Here is a 16,856-nt window from a genome sequence, read left to right on the forward strand (position 1 = left end):
TATGAGCTTGCACCACCATACCTAGCTTTAGCTCATATATTTAAATAGTAAGTTATATGTCAACAAATGCTAGCCTGTGTGCCAAATTCAAATAGCGACCCATCCAGTTTGTGTATCCAGATCCATGGATACTTCTGATAGTTGCAAAAAAAATTGTCAGTTTTTAGTATTGCTGATTGCTAAAGGAAGGTGCAAAGAGAGTCATTGCTGGTTACCCTTCAGAGGATTCTGACGGGGTAGGGATGAGGCTGACTGCCGTAAACTGCGAGCTGGAGAATACCTGTGTGCTTGTGGAAGAGTGGCCATGCTTTGTGAGAACATGAGCTGAGTTATGCAGGACCATAGGACTCTGCCAAGACAGTGAGGGCCCCTCCCCCAAAGTACAGAGTGCTCCCCTCAGGGCTGGGGCTACCAGTATGCTATTGTCTGTGCCTCTTTTTGTGGTTATTTTATTTTGATTTGTGTTTTACTTTTTATTGCTTTACTTATTATTGTATGTGTGTGCATAATGTGGGTGTGTGGGCATGTGCATGCCGTAGCATGTATGTAGAGGTCAGAGAACACCTTTGTGGAGTAGGTTGTGTCTTTACACCTTCATGTAGATTCTAGGACTCAAACTCAGACCATACTTTACCTACTGAGCACATTTTAGTGCCCCTTTGCTTTGTTTGTTTGTTTTTGAGGGGGAGTATCAGGTAGCCTAGACTGACCTGAGGTTCTGTGTAGCCAAGGATGGCCTTGAACTGCAATCCTCCTGCCTCCACCTCCCAAATGCTGGGATTACAGGTGTGCCTCACCACTGTCAGATGCCATTTCTGCCATTTTTGTCACTTGCAGAGAAGGGAAGGAGCTCTGGGAGCAACTGTTTTCTGTGACCTAGTTCCTCCCAGGGCTTTGGCCCAGCCCTCTCATCCCCATCACCTGGCTCAGAACAGTGTTCCTTGTAAGAGTCACCCAAGGGCCTAGATCACTTTGTTTCAGGGCTTGAGATTCCTTGCTCTGTCAGCCTCCCTGTTAGTTTGCAGATGAGGTTGTGGGGTTAGTTAAGGATGTCCCTTTCTCAGGAATGGAGCTGCTCTTCTCTAGGAGGGTTCCCAGGTCAGACGTTTCAAAGATGGCAGTGATTTAAGGACAAAAGACTTCCTCTTCAGTGCAACTATGTGACAGGCACTGAGGAGGGTTTCTGTTTGCACCATTTATGGGAGAGATGATAACTGTTTACACTGACACCTATGCTTGGTCTCTGGAGTGCAGGGGTTGCTAGAGAACACCTGATAGTTTCCACAGAGCCAGCAGTACCATGGAAGGCGCATGCCTGGTCTCCTGTCCTTTGTGGATTTTAAGTGAATGGGTATGTGACTGAAAATTTGATTCTCACATATTTGTGCTGGGCTAGTACGAAACAGCATAAGATGCCACAGGTCAGCCAGTGCATCCTGTAGAGGCACTCAGAACATTCTGTAGTTTTGATAGGAGGCTCAGGGACTACATTAGGTTATAGCTGAAACTGATGCTTTAAATAGAATATAAATGTTTGAGCCAGGTGGTGGTGGTGCACGCTTTTAACCCCAGCACTCGGGAGGCAGAGGCAGGCGGATCTCTGTGAGTTCGAGGCCAGCCTGCTCTACAAGAGCTAGTTCCAGAACAGTCTCCAAAAGCTACAGAGAAACCCTGCCTCGAAAAACAAAAACAAAATCAAAAAGAGAATGTAAATGTTTGAAAGTTGAAAGGCTGCTTCTATTCTGAGCTTTGTATGTGCCAAGCTGTTGAGGGTCCCTCCAGATGACAGGGCAGCATGGATCTTAGCTAAAGGAGGAAGAGAGAGAGAGAGAGAGAGAGAGAGAGAGAGAGAGAGAGAGAGAGAGAGAGAGAGAGAGAGAGAGAGAATCTGTTTCTCAAATGGAAAGACTTGAAAAATCCTAAGAATTTCTGATTCTGGCAATTGTTGATGAAGCAGTTTATTTAATTGGAGCTTGCACAGTGTCACTAACTAGTTATTGATTATCTGAGCATGAGGGAATAACAAGAGTGAAGTGGGGGGATGTACTTGCTTCTACTGAAATTCAAAGACTAGATAGAACCAGAGATTCTGTGCTCTGCCCTGGGAAGGGTTCAAATGCAGCTGCTGGTAGGCAAGTTGAAGCAGAGACCTTGCTGGTGGTGTGCTAGAGACTCCTGGCGAGGGCTGCCTGTGGGCACAGACAGAAGGGTTCACAGAACACCAGGAGTGACTGTGCTCTTCACTTAGGGCAAATACAGGGCATTGAAAGACGAGGAAATGCATGCAGATAGTTAATATTGCAAAAAGAAGTCTTAAGTTTACCTATTTGGAGGTGCTGGAGTCAAGAAGGCAGTTTGAAAGTGAGGGAACATTCTGTTGAGGGGCAAAGTAGACCTGTATAAGGGTGAGAGAAGACTGAAGACACAAAGCCCCCCAAAGGTGAACTTCCTCTAACAGGAGGCTCAGGAGGCTGGAGGAGCTGTTTTACAGGAGAGAGCACAGGATGTGAGTCATCTAGATTCACACTGAAGTATAGTGGGGGGTCTCTCTCTCAGCTGCCGTGTTTCACTTGACAAGTGTGACACTCCTTGGCCTGATGTCATTGCTTTTGTCAAGGGTTCTATTCCTAGAGGCAGGATTATGAAGAGGCTCTTGGAGGTTGATGGCAGAATGATGGTGCCATCAGCAGTTCTGCTGTCTTTCGAATTTAGAAGCCTGAATTTTCATCCTCCTCCACTTGGGCATTCTGAGCCGTGGGTGAACCTCGGTGACTTTACCAGGAGCCCAAGTGCCTCTGAGAAGGTGACAGAGTTGTGGGAGAGGAAACCCACCCTGCTTCTGCTGGGAAATATGGGGTAGTGGGAGGTGGTCCCTGGGCTAGCTAGCCATCCTTCTTTTTGGAGCCAAGGGTTCTTGAGGGCAGTGAGCTGGGCTAACACCGTTTAGTTCTGATCACCTGTAATAAGATGGGTTCCCAGAGTCAGCTCTTCCCTGACCCGCTCCTCACCTCACTCTTCCTCACTTCCTTTATCATAGCGCTTGCACTCAGGGCTATATGATGTTCCAAAATCTATAACTGCCATTTCAAGAAGATACAAATAAGGGACACTGGGACTTGCCCTTGGACAACATGGCATGGCAGGATGAATGAAGACGTGAATCTTTTTCTCTCTGTGTAACAGTCCTGAATGTCCTGGAACTTGCTTTGTACACCAGGCTGGCCTCAAACTCACGGAGATCCACTTGTCTCTGCCTCCCGAGTGCTGGGATTACACTCACGTAGATCCACTTGTCTCTGCCTCCCAAGTGCTGGGATTAAACTCACAGAGATACACTTGTCTCTGCCTCCCGAGTGCTGGGATTAAACTCACAGAGATACACTTGTCTCTGCCTCCCGAGTGCTGGGATTAAACTCACAGAGATACACTTGTCTCTGCCTCCCGAGTGCTGGGATTAAAGGCATGCGCCACCACCACCCAGCACGACACAGTTTTCTATTCCAAGTTGAACTGGACCACATTGGGCAGGACCTCAGTTTTCACCATTTTGTATGCCCTAGACAGACAAACTAGATTGCTGATACCCTCAGACAGGCCTTCCTTAATACCTAGCAACAAGTGCCTCTGAAAGGTGACCTTGTTCGGGCCACTGGGTGTGTAGTGGATTCTCAGTGGCTGGCAAGAGACCTATCCTTGTTTGGAATCCTCTTTTAGGAAGATAAGGGCTGTTTTCTATGTGATGGGGCAGGAGACAGGCTCTGAGGGAAGAAGGCAGAGCCCCATCATGTGCTACCTCTCTGGCTGCAGGCTCCAGAGTCTAATCCTTTAGGCATTTTTCTATTGCTGCTACCTGGTTACACACTCCCCAGTGTGTAACTCTGAGCCATCTCTCAGCCCCCCAGAGCTACCTTTCATCTCTGCCCTTTCCACTTGCAGCCCTCAGAGGCCCTCCAGCAAAAGGAAACAACATGGCTGTGCTCAGAGTCATTCCCTGTGTCCCCTCCCTCTCCTTTTCACCGTCTGACTTCACCTCTTTGTCATAGGCTCTGTTGCTTCCAGGCTCTCTAGTTCTGGGGGCTAGGCTATCATCTCTCCCACATTCTGACTTCAGAGTCACTCATGGCCTGAACACTCCCTCTGCCTCAGCTAAGATAGGTGCTAACTCTCTATTGGGTGGATGGTTATGGTGATCTACCTGGTCCACCTGTCTCCTACTGGCCATACCTCTGCATACTCTCCTTCCCCACTTAGTCTCTCATTTCACAGAGCCACTCTTTCTGCCTAGAATGCCTTGTTTTCTCTGTCCTAGTAAATGCCTGGTACCCCGTATTGGGCTCCGGTCCAATGCTGTCTGGCTTACTTGCAGAAAGCTGAGTTACTTTCATCTCTTCACTCATCCTGCCATTCAGTCTTGCATAAGTACTTGTCCTGAACTAAGTCCTGCTGTGCCTAGGGTTCTAGGGACACAGACCTCCGAAGACAGAGACCACAACATCTGTGAGAGAGATTCTAACAGTCACTGAGGCTCAATACCACCTCAGAGTTAAAGTGGGTATGTATCTCAGTTGGTAGAGGGCTCCCCCAGCATACCTGAGGCCCTAGGTTTGGTCCTGAGCATTACATGTTCTCAGGATTGGTAGTATACACCTCCGGAGGTGAAGCAGGAGGATCAAGGTCATCCTTAGCTGTGCAATGAGTTTGACCCAGCTTGGAATACATCTAAAAATATGGAAAGAAGTTGTTTGTTTAAGAAACAACGGAAAGGGCCGGGTGGTGGTGGCGCACGCCTTTAATCCCAGCACTTGGGAGGCAGAGGCAGGCGGATCTCTGTGAGTTCGAGACCAACCTGGTCTACAAGAGCTAGTTCCAGGACAGGCTCCAAAACCACAGAGAAACCCTGTCTCGAAAAAACCAAAAAAAAAACCCGGCGGTGGTGGCGCATGCCTTTAATCCCCGCACTAGGGAGGCAGAGGTAGGTGGATCTCTGTGAGTTCGAGGCCAGCCTGGTCTATAAGAACTAGTTCCAGGCCGGAACCAAAAAGCTACGGAGAAACCCTGTCTCAAAAATTCAAAAAAAGAAAAAACCAGGGCTGGAGAGATGGCTCAGCGGTTAAGAGCACTGACTGCTCTTCCAAAGGTCCTGAGTTCAATTCCCAGCAACCACATGGTGGCTCACAACCATCTGTAATGAGGTCTGGTGCCCTCTTCTGGCCTGCAGGCATACACACAGACAGAATATTGTATACATAATAAATAAATATTTAAAAAAAAAAAAAAAAGAAAGAAACAAGGGAAAGAAAGCTAGCTCAGGCTCTGGATACTACTTGGCTTCGGCAGAATCGTTGAATGGAAACAAAAGAGATCATTTTTAGCACTCATCTAGATCGAGAACCCTCCAGGGTTGTTCCTGGACATTGTTAAAATAGACATTGCTAGATAGGCTGGCACGGGTTGTCATTCTTCTAGGCCCTTAGTTACACCCTGTGCTGTCTCCATCCCCTTTCCTGTCCCCCTTCGCTTCATGAGCTCTTAGAAGGGACAAGATTGCATTTTGTTCTTATTCTTTCTCTCCTTTCTCCCTCACTCTCCTTTTCCTTCCTTCTCTTTCTCTTCCTCTCTATTTTGGTGCTCAGAATTGAATTCTGAGCCTTGTACAGCGATAAGCAAGCACTGTTTTACTGAGCAACACGCTTACCCTCTCTGTGTCTATTTAATTAAATTAAAATTTTGTTTTGTTTTGGTTTGTTTTTTCGAGACAGGGTTTCTCTGAATAACCCTGGCTGTCCTAGAACTCACTCTGTAGACCAGGCTGGCCTCATACTCAAGAGATCCTTTTGCTTCTGCCTCCTGAGTGCTGGGATTAAAGGTGTGCACTACCACCTAGCTAATTAAATTTAATTTTTAGAAATAAAATTTTTTTGGGGGAATTCAAGGCCAGCCTGGTCTACAAGGCGAGTTCCAGGACAGCCAGGGCTAAGCAGAGAAACCCTGTCTCGAAAAAAAGCAACAAAACCCAAAATACCCTTTGTTCTTATCTTTTTTGTTTGTTTGTTGTTGTTATTTTTTGTTGTTTCCTTGGGTTTTTTGTTTGTTTGTTTGTTTCTTGGCCTTTTGGCTAAGACAGTGGTTCTCAACACTCCTAATGTTGTGACCCTTTAGTACAGTTCCTCATGTTGTAGTGACCCCCCAATCATAAAATTTTATTGCTACTTCATAATTCTAATTTTGCTGCTGTTATGAATCTGATGTGCAACCCCAAAGGGGTTGAAACCCACAGGTTGAGAATTGCTGGGCTAAGATCAAGTGCAAATTTCAGGGCTAGAGATGATTTACTAGTATGCTTTTTTTTTATTAAAGATTTCTGCCTCCTCCCCACCACCGCCTCCCATTTCCCTCCCCCTCCCCCAATCAAGTCACCCTCCCTCATCAGCCCGAAGAGCAGTCAGGGTTCCCTGCCCTGTGGGAAGTCCAAGGACCTTCCACCTCCTTCCAGGTCTAGTACGGTGAGCATCCAAAGCCAGTATGTGCAGTAGGATCAAAACCCAGTGCCATTGTTCTTGAGTTCTCAGTAGTCCTCATTGTCCGTTATGTTCAGTGAGTCTGGTTTTATCCCATGCTTTTTCAGACCCAGTCCAGCTGGCCTTGGTGAGTTCCCGAAAGATCATCCCCATTGTCTCAGTATGTGGGTGCACCCCTTGCGGTCCTGAGTTCCTTGCTCGTGCTCTTTCTCTTTCTGCTCCTGATTTGGACCTTGGGATTTCAGTCCATTGCTCCAATGTGGGTCACTGTCTCTGTCTCCTTTCATCGCCTGATGAAGGTTAATATCCAGGAGGATGACTGTATGTTTTTCTTTGAGTTCATCTTCTTATTTAGCTTCTCTAGGATCACGAATTATAGGCTCAATATCCTTTATTTATGGCTAGAAACCAATTATGAGTAAGTACATCCCATGTTCCTCTTTTTGGGTCTGGCTTACCTCACTCAGGATAGTGTTTTCTATTTCTGTCCATTTGCATGCAAAATTCAAGAAGTCATTGTTTTTTACTGCTGAGTAGTACTCTAACTACTAACTCTACGTATAACCCCAGCAGCACAGACATTAAGGGCATCATTGAATAAATGGGACCTCCTGAAACTGAGAAGCTTCTGTAAAGCAAAGGACACTGTCACTAAGACAAAAAGGCAACCCACTGACTGGGAGATCTTCACCAACCCCGCAACTGACAAAGGTCTGATCTCCAAAATATATAAAGAACTCAAGAAACTATACTGTAAAAAACTAATCAACCCAATTATAAAATGGGACACTGAGCTGAACAGAGAATTCTCAACAGAAGAAGTTCAAATGGCCAAAAGACACTTAAGGTCATGCTCGACTTCCTTAGCGATCAGGGAAATGCAAATCAAGACAACTTTAAGATACCATCTTACACCTGTCAGAATGGCTAAAATCAAAAACACCAATGATAGCCTATGCTGGAGAGGTTGTAGAGTAAGGGGTACACTCATCCATTGCTGGTGGGAATGCAAACTTGTGCAACCACTTTGGAAAGCAGTGTGGCGGTTTCTCAGGAAATTTCTGATCAACCTACCCCTGGACCCAGCAATACCACTCTTGGGAATATACCCAAGAGATGCCCTATCATTTTTTTTTTTTTTTTTTTTTTTTTTTTTTTTTTTTTTTTTGGTTTTTTTCGAGACAGGGTTTCTCTGTGGCTTTGGAACGAGATGCCCTATCATACAACAAAAGTATATGCTCAACTATGTTCATAGCAGCATTGTTTGTAATAGCCAGAACCTGGAAACAACCTAAATGCCCTTCAATGGAAGAATGGATGAAGAAAGTATGGAATATATACATATTAGAGTTCTACTAGTATGCTTGAAGCACCACAAAAAACAAACACCTGACGGGCCTTAATCCCAGCACTCTGGAGGTCGATGGAGGTAGAGGCAGAACTCTGTGAGTTCAAGGCCAGTCTGGTTTACCAGAGCTAGTTCCAGGACAGACTCCAAAGCTACTGAGACCCTGCCTGAGGGGTGGGGGTAGGGGGAACTATGTATCAAAACAAAAACAAAAGCAAAGCCCAGTAAGGCATGGTGGTACACCCTTAGAATCCCAACACCCAGAAGGCTGAGGCTGACCTGAAACCTTGTCTCTACAAACTCCTTAAAACTTCTGTTCTTTCTGTCTTTAGACTGTCCTTCTACATCCTCTTCTCGGCTGTCCCTCCCTCCCTAGCCACCATGGACTTCAGTGGGAGGGATCTGATGTTGCCATCTTGATCAGAGGGTTTGTTGGCTCTACCAGTGTCCAAACTTGCTACATTTTTCAAAAAACATAACCTTGGAGGCCGCTTCTGAGTGTGTTGTCCTTATTGTTATATTGAGAGTTCTGCTCTCCTAAGTAAACCCAAAGCTCTATTTCCAAGAATTTCTTCTGTGCCCTTTTCTTGGCTTTGATTCAGGCCCACGTAAGTACAGAAAGGAGGCCTTTGAGGGTGGGAATACTGGGTCTGAAAATATAAAAATACATCTTGAGATAAAGCTGAAGGAAGAACTGAGTCATGGTAGCAAGCCCAACTTTGTTCCTTCCTCCCCCGACTGCTGTGCAGCAGGACTGCCTTCTCATCCCAAACTCATGGGCTGTATGAGGAACCCCGGGGTCAGGAGGTTGTCTGGAATAGCACATCCTGGACCTTCACATGCCGCCAAGGACTGAGAGATGGGAAGCCATTTCTTAAAATCTAGAACTTTCAAAATCAGGAGAGACTTAGAATTATGTTGTGTTCAGTCTCTCTGTGTTGAAAATAGTTAGGCTGTGAGTTCTCTTAAGTCATACAAAGAAATGGAATTGGTCACTGGGCTTGTAGCCTGACACTTTAACCTATCACCCTGATGCCATCCAGAAAAGACCTGGGCCATTTGTTCTCTTGTAATCTCACTTGAAAGCGGTCAGCCTTAGCTGGGCAGTGGTGGCGCACGCCTTTAATCCCAGCACTTGGGAGGCAGAGGCAGGCAGATCTGTGAGTTCGAGGCCAGCCTGGTCTACAAGAGCTAGTTCCAGGAAAACTAGCTAGTTCCAGGGAAACCCTGTCTCGAAAAACCAAAAAAAAAAAAAAAAAAGTAGTCTGCCTTCTACCAGAGGAAGTCTGGGGCAGCAGGTGAGCAGGGTTTTCTGCATCCCTATTCAGCCTCAGTTGGACAGCTGCCTCCAGCCTACTTTTCTTAGCTTTCAGGCTCAAAGTGAGACTATGTTGTAGCCTTGGGAAATGTTCTTGCCATACCTTCCCACTCAAGTAGAGGGGCCGAGAGAAACAGGAGAAACGCTCTCTGAGCTGGAACACAGTGCCTTTGTATATTGGTGCCTCTCCCTCTAGGAGAGAGTTGGAGTCCACAGAGGAATGGCTTTGCCCAGGAGAAAAGTAGGGGATAATGAGGGGAAATTGGTGAGGGGGTGCTTAGGGAGTGGTCTCTCCCACTCTCTGTAGTTGTCTCCTCTGCTGTTACAACCTCAAGAGTAGGTATTTTAAACTGCAAGGGAACAAGGTCTTTTGGAGTTTGTGTACTAGGAAAAAGGCAGCCAGCTTGATGATCAGACTCGGAGTGCCAGTGATTACCCTCCTCCCACAGCCTCAGCCCAGGGCCCAGCCCACGCATACAGGGTCCAGAGACTTGTGAAGAGTATGGGCTAGTGGCATATACTGAAGCTGTCTTCATAGTAGCATATACAGATCTCCTGACTGTCTGCAGGCAGAGCTAACTGACCTCTTCCTTCTAGTCCTCACCCCTCCTGTGTTTCATATTGGTCCAGATGCAGGTAGAGACCAATGGGAGACTAACCAACTGCAATTGGGACCTGTCCCATCTGTTGGTCACCTGAGGCCCACGAATGTCCCTATCTGACCACAAGGGTATATACTGAGGTCAGAGTTCTGTCCTTTAGCCAGAGAAAGCAGTTAGAACTTTGGAAACTGAAGGGCGTGGTTGTTTAATCATTTTTCTTTTTCTCATGTCCAGAATGCCTCCTGACCAGTCAGTCATAGCCTGACAGACTTACTTAGGGTTCAGAGAAGCAGGTGGGATGGACTTCAGGCAATGGCCACTTTCTTGGGAGGTGCTGGAATGAACTTGAGTCCAGAAGTGGGACTGTGGAGGACACAGGAGGCCTTGCGTTTCTGAGTAATGTGGGAGGTCGAGGTAAGAGGTTGCTCAACTGAGGTCACCCCAAACTCCTGCCTCGTTGTCTGCAAGCTGGATGAGGGCCACTTCCCTGTGTTCAGCCTGCTTGACTTCCTACTCTGGTTTCTTCCAACACACAAAGATTAGATGGAGAAACTGGTTAGTGTGACTTGAGCCACATTGGCTTGGAGACCACTACCAGCATAGCTGCTCCCAGCTTCTCATAGATGGGGAGTGTTGGGGGCTTTCCAGAGAGCTGGCTGGCCTGCAGACAAATGAGTCCATTGGTATTCTGTACCCAGTGGCACGAACACAATAATTGATGAGGCGAGAGTCTGGGGAGTAGGAAGGGTGGATCAATCTGGCTCGCTTTGTCACTAACAGGCTGAGCGCTTGACAGGCAGCAGGGGTTAGTGCCTGGTGTGTGCCTGTGCTACTCTGGAGATGGAGATGTTTAAGCTCACTGTGCAGGTCTGCTGAGAGGCCCTTCTAAGACAGTAGCAGACTGGTTGCAAGCCGCAGGAGTCCATGCTTTAATTGTTCATCCTTGTTTAGGCTTCTAGCTTGTGAATCCACCTTCTGCAGAGAGTGGCTACTCTTATTTGGAGGAGTGTGTTTGTGAGGGTCTCAAGAAGCCTCAGTTGGCTTCAAATTGTCTATAAAGTCTAGGGTGGCTTTGAACTCCTTATCCTCCTGCCTCTACCTGCTAAGTACTGAGATCTTTTTATTATTATTATTACTACTACTACTACTACTACTATTCTTTCAAGGCATGGTTTCTCTGTGTAGCTCTGCCTATTCTGGAACTCACTCTGTAGTCCAGGCTGCCCTCAAACTCAGATCCATCTGCTTCTGCTTCCTGAGTGCCAGGATTAAAGGCGTGTACCACCACTGCCTGGCTAAGTGCTAGGATCTAATGTGTGTACCAAAATCCCTGGCTTAGGAGTTGCTCCTGTTCAGAATTGAGTAAGGGACAGACTAAGAATCATTCAGCTCTGTTCGGAGTACCCTGGGCTGCCTTGGAGTTGTTCTTCCAGCAAGCCAGGCTGGGCTGTAGTAGCTTTCCCAGTTCCCAGAGAAGCCCAGCAGGGCAGCATACTGCAGGTACTCTGATCTGATCTGTTCTGGGCTTGCCATCTTCATCACGTGTTCTAATAGGCCTGCTGCATCCATCTCATGATAGGCAGAGGCTTGTACTCAGGTGGCAACAGCAATCCACAGGACTTTCTTTAAAGGAAAAGAAAAAACTATGTGAATGGGTGTCTTTCTTTCTCTTTGTATCTTTTTCTCTCTTTCTTTCTTTGAGGAAGGCAGGGTTTAGTTTCTCTGTGTCTCTGTTTGTCCTGGAACTTGCTCCATAGACCAGGCTAGCCTTGAACTCACAGAGATCTGCCTGTTCCTGTTTCCTGAGTGTTGGGATTAAAGGCATGCGCCACCACTGCCCAGCAAGCTTTGCTTACTAACAGGGAGGTGAGGACAGTGACTACAAGAAAACTGCCTACCTCTTCTTAGGAGTCCAGATGAGTCTCCTTTCTGCATCACTTATGTCTGTCAGTTGGGAAAGGGTGACCTCTTTCCTAGCAAGAGGTCAAGGGAGCCCTGCTAGGGCAATTGAATCAGCAGGTGTGTGTCTTTGTTAAATGGCCATGTCCCTACCTGGAATGTGGACCGTTGTAAGGTGTGCCTGACCATGGAGAGCATGTTCAGAGGTTCCCCAAGGTAAAAGGTGCCATGGAGTAGGACAGACAGCCTTCACCTAGCAGTAAAAAGAGAGTGGTGTCCTAGCATCATAGTAGAGCCCATATAGCAGAACAGGGAATTACCCAGCGGCCTACCCTTGAAGGAGCGTCAGAGTCCTTTCTAGAAGCTCTCTCAGGAAGTTCAGGGGCCCAGAGGCTGGGTTCCATGGCCTGAAGCAGCTTTCCCAGAGAGTACTCATTCGACAGCATCTGATTGCTCAACCACCTGAACCTACTCAGTGCCTCCTGTGTGAGCTGCACCGAGCACTAAGGCTCAGTACATTGAATGCTAATAATCAACTTGGAGCTCAGAGACTGGAATAATTGTAAGCACTGGAGGCTAGGAGCGCATTGAAGGAAATGTCCTTTCCCCTAAGAATTTAACTTCATCTAGGTAAAGACAAGTTAGGGAGGCTGAGAGCCAGCGTTGTGTGAATGGCTAATGCAAGGCAACTCTGGTTACCTGTAGCAGACCAGGCTTTTAGGAGAGCTCTGTAGGGACAGAAATGGACCAGAAGGAGGCTGACACATAATACTTTTTTTTTTTTTTTTTTTTCTTTCTTTTTGGTTTTTCGAGATGGTTTCTCTGTGGCTTTGGAGCCTGTCCTGGAACTAGCTCTGTAGACCAGACTGGTCTCGAACTCACAGAGATCCGCCTGCCTCTGCCTCCCGAGTGCTGGGATTAAAGGTGTGCGCCACCATCGCCCGGCTAGCACATAATACTTAAGGACTTGTTTGTTTGTTTGCTTTGAGATAGGCTTTCACTATGTAGGCCATATTGGCCTAGAACTCACAGACGTCTGTCAATCCCAAATGCTGAGATTAAAGGCATGTACCATTATACCTGGTTAATGTCAGGGGCTTTTGGGGCTCAAAGAAGTTATATAAACTTGTAGCACAATTAATAAAAACCCAAGGACAGAAATTGGGGCTTGGCCTGAAAGCCAGGAAAACAGAACAGCCAGCCGCTGGCTCTTAACCTCTACTTCAGTTTGAAATGGTGATCCTGCCTCCAGGAATCTCAGAATGAGACTGTGTGTGAGAGCTGTCTCCTCCCATCTTATACTTGTGTCTAGTGCTGGGATTAAAGGTGTGCACCACTACCTCCTGGTTTCTGTGGCAAACTAATGTGGCTACTGGGACTAAAGGTGTGTGTTACGCTGGGTGGTGATGGGCACATCTTCAATCCCAGCACTTGGGAAGCAGAGGGAAAAAAGGTGTGTGTCACCACTGCCTAGTCTGTAAGGCTGATCAGTGCAGCTCTTTTACTCTGAACTTCAGGCAAGCATTATTTATTAAGATAACAAATGAATTATCACCACACAAACTGGACAGAGTCTCTGAGAAGGGTAATCATTTTTATCTGGCTCCAGAAATCCCTACCCTGTCACCAAACTGAGAAATATAAATGCATTAAATGGTTTTTTTTCTCTTGGTGCCTGAATGCTGATGGGGAACTCCTTGGAAGTTAGAAGGTGAGACCCTCTCAGTAAGGACTGTAAAATTTCCCTCTACTCAATATGGTCCAGACAGATGGTTGATGGAGTTTAGCCATGGTGAGAAAATGTGGATCACTTTCTTCAAAAATGTAGTGTTGGGGTTGCTGGGGAGATGACTCAGTGGTTAAGAGCACCTGGCTGCTCTTCCAGTAGGACCTGGGTTCAATACCCAGCACCCACATGGCAGCTCACAACTGTCTGTAACTCCAGTTCCAGGGGATCTGACACCCCCATACAGACACATGCACATGAAATAAAAATAAATAATTAAAAAAAAATCTAGAGTTGGAGAGATGGCTCAGCAGTCAAGAGCTGTCCTTGCAAAGGACCGAGGGCTAACAGCTGCCGAAGCTCCAGTCCATCTGTCTTCCGTGGGTTCTTGCATGTGTGTGGTGGGCATACATACACTTAGGTACACACAAAAGATAATAATAAAAAACGCCTTTAATTTCAGCACTCAGGGAGGCAGAGGCAAGCAGATTTCTGTGAGTTCGAAGCCAGCCTGATCTACAGAGTAAGTTTTAGGAGACACTGTTTAAAAAAATAAATCCCTAGGGTAGGTTAGGGGTCTCGGCATGGCCCACCTCCTCTAGTTAGGCTTTGCTTCCCAGGATAGATGCTGCGTCCTTTTCCTCCTTGTCAGACTCATGAGCAGGCAGCGCCTGCTCAGTAAGCTGTGTCAGCCGAGGGGAAGGAAAGGAGCTCCCGTGTGCTGCTCCAGAGGAGAGGTGCTGCCTCTCTAGACTGCACAGATGCTGGAGGATCCTAGTGCTGTGGAGGCATCATCCAGAGGGGAGGGCAGCGTTGAGTCCTCTCACACTAATGCTTGTCCTTGGCTTCTAGCCCTGGCCTAGTGTATCTAACCTGGCCAAGGACTTCATTGACCGCCTGCTGACAGTGGACCCTGGAGCCCGGATGACTGCACTGCAGGCCCTGAGACATCCATGGGTAGTAAGCATGGCAGCCTCTTCGTCCATGAAGAATCTGCACCGATCCATCTCCCAGAATCTCCTCAAGCGTGCTTCCTCTCGTTGCCAGAGCACCAAATCTTCCCAGTCCACACGTTCCAGCCGCTCCACACGCTCCAACAAGTCCCGCCGTGTTCGGGAGCGCGAACTGCGGGAGCTCAATCTGCGCTATCAGCAGCAGTATAATGGCTGAGCCACCAGCTGTGACATGGACACACTGTCGTCTCCTCCTGGCCACTCTCTGCTTTGTCACCTGGGCCCAATGTCTTCTCTGTACCCAGGCATCATGGCCAGCAGTATATAGAGCATGTCTGGGTCTAGCTCTTCTCTGTGCCTTTAGTAGCCCCTACCTTCTCATGGGCCTGGGCCTAGGCCTGTTGTGATGGGATGGTGGCCCAGGACCATCTAACCTGAGCACCTGGTAGGCAGCTGCTGAGTTGGAAGAAAGGACAGGACCCAGTCCCCACTGATCTCCTTAATGTTTGCCTTTTTCTTGGACCAAAGGGGTTTATAGTGTTGGGTAGAATGGGTCCTATGGCTCAGGACTCTTTGAATCCATTACTTTTATAACCCCTTTCTTCCACAAAGCATTGGTCTAGCTCCCATGTCCTACGTCATACCAATCCTTAAGAGTATGCTCCAGTGGGAGGTCTAACTTTCGCCACAACTAAACTGCGAGCCCCAGTCAGGTCCAAGCAACCCCACCGTTTTCCCCAGCCGACAGCAACATTTCTTCATGGTGCCACCAGGAGCCCTTCTAGCCCCCAGACTTGCCGCGTGGTAGGACTGTGGCATGGGCCTTCGTCTCAGGCTCCGACCTCTCTGTAAGCAGGATTCTGCGCATCACCTCAGTGCCTCTGCAGAGCACATTGTTGCCTCCCTCTCCTGCTTAGACGCCATGTCGTCCCCAGCTGCCTCCTTCCCCACCTGGACAGGTGGAGGAGATCCACTGCTGCTACCTGGGGGTGGATGTGCGTGAAGAGTCCTCAGAATTCCATTGTCAACCCTTGTTCCACCCTTTGGTATTGTCCTTTGCTGGTCCCTTTCTAAAGCTGCCATGCCCTCTTTATAGCTTCACGATGGCGCCATCTAGTGTCTGGTCTAGGTATAGGTGGCCGGGGGAGGGGTGGTGACTCGTGCACCCCCTTGCCACAGCCCTCCTAAAGGAAGAGGAAAGAAAGGAGTTGCTGAATTGGGAGAGAGTCCTGGGCTGCTCAACTCCTCTTCTGCTCAGCTTCTCCCAAACCTCACCCTGGAACTTAGCCGTACTGTGTTACCTGCCTCTGAACCCCGGGTGCCTTGGGTGCTGGCCTTGCCCTATCTGCCCTGTGCCCACCTCTTTTCATAGCATTAACTTTCGAGGCTGTCCCCACTGAGTCAGGCTGGAGGGAGCTCCTCCGGGAGGTAGGGTAGGATTGCAGGAGCTGCTTTCCCAGAGAACTGAGCCGCAACAGCTCCTATAGCTGGCATGGTCTCCCTACCACCACCACACTAGGCTGGAATCCAAGCTCCCTCCCTCTGTAGCTGCTCTCACTGGGTAGCAAGGGGCCAGACAGAGCCTAGCTTGAGCCTTAGCTAGACTAAGAGCCTCTGTCGGCAGAAGGGTCTGACTCCCACACAACTCCTCTCAGTAGGCAGCCTTGGGCTAGGCCCTCTTTCTAAGTATGCCACCTCCATTGGGAAACCAAGCCAAAGAGACCACTGTGTGCCAAGTCAACTGTGCCTTATGTACTCTCTCCTTATATCCTCCTGCCCTCTGGATAGGAGGCCCTGGAGGACGGAGCCTCACAGCCTTAGAACCCTCCACCTACCAGTTGCCCCAGGAATTTCTGGGGGTGTGAACCACTGGGGATTTAATTGTCTTTCTTGCCCAAAATAGGCCTGGTTGTGAGGATAGGGCAGAGGGAGTTTGTGTCTTGGGCCTTTGATAGGTCCACCAGGCATTCATGCCATGGACTGTGGATGGAGAATGTGCAGTTATTTATTTTGTGTACCCTGTAAATGTATCTTCTGTATTCAATAAACAGGCTGGCCGGGCGGTGGTGGCGCATGCCTTTAATCCCAGCACTCGGGAGGCAGAGGCAGGCGGATCTCTGGGAGTTCGAGGCCAACCTGGTCTACAAGAGCTAGTTCCAGGACAGGCACCAAAGCTACAGAGAAACCCTGTCTCGAAAAAACAAACAAAAAAAAAACAAAAACAAAAAAAAAACAAAAAACCAAAACTCAATAAACAGGCTGCCATCCCCAGGGAAGGCTGCCATTTTCTTCTGATTCCCATGACTGTGCCCTGCGACTAGTGGATTGTTCAAAAAGAGGAGTCGGAGCCGGGCGGTGGTGGCGCACGCCTTTAATCCCAGCACTTGGGAGGCAGAGGCAGGCGGATCTCTGTGAGTTCGAGACCAGCCTGGTCTACAAGAGCTAGTTCCAGGACAGGCTCCAAAACCACAGAGAAACCCTGTCTCGAAAAA

At 48.0% G+C, this 16,856-nt stretch overlaps 1 protein-coding gene across 1 annotated transcript in view; it reads left to right on the forward strand.

Moving 5' to 3' along the window:
• Positions 1-16,807, forward strand: part of Pskh1 (protein serine kinase H1) — a 30,364-nt gene extending 13,557 nt beyond the window's left edge. The window contains exon 3 of the mRNA XM_057754426.1: positions 14,264-16,807. Within this exon, the coding sequence (XP_057610409.1) occupies positions 14,264-14,581 (318 nt within the window). The 3' untranslated portion in view covers positions 14,582-16,807. The remainder of the gene's footprint in view (positions 1-14,263) is intronic.
• The last annotated feature ends 49 nt before the right edge of the window (positions 16,808-16,856 follow it).

Source organism: Chionomys nivalis, chromosome 21, assembly GCF_950005125.1.
Source record: "Chionomys nivalis chromosome 21, mChiNiv1.1, whole genome shotgun sequence".
In the NCBI taxonomy this organism is placed as follows: Eukaryota; Metazoa; Chordata; class Mammalia; order Rodentia; family Cricetidae; genus Chionomys; species Chionomys nivalis.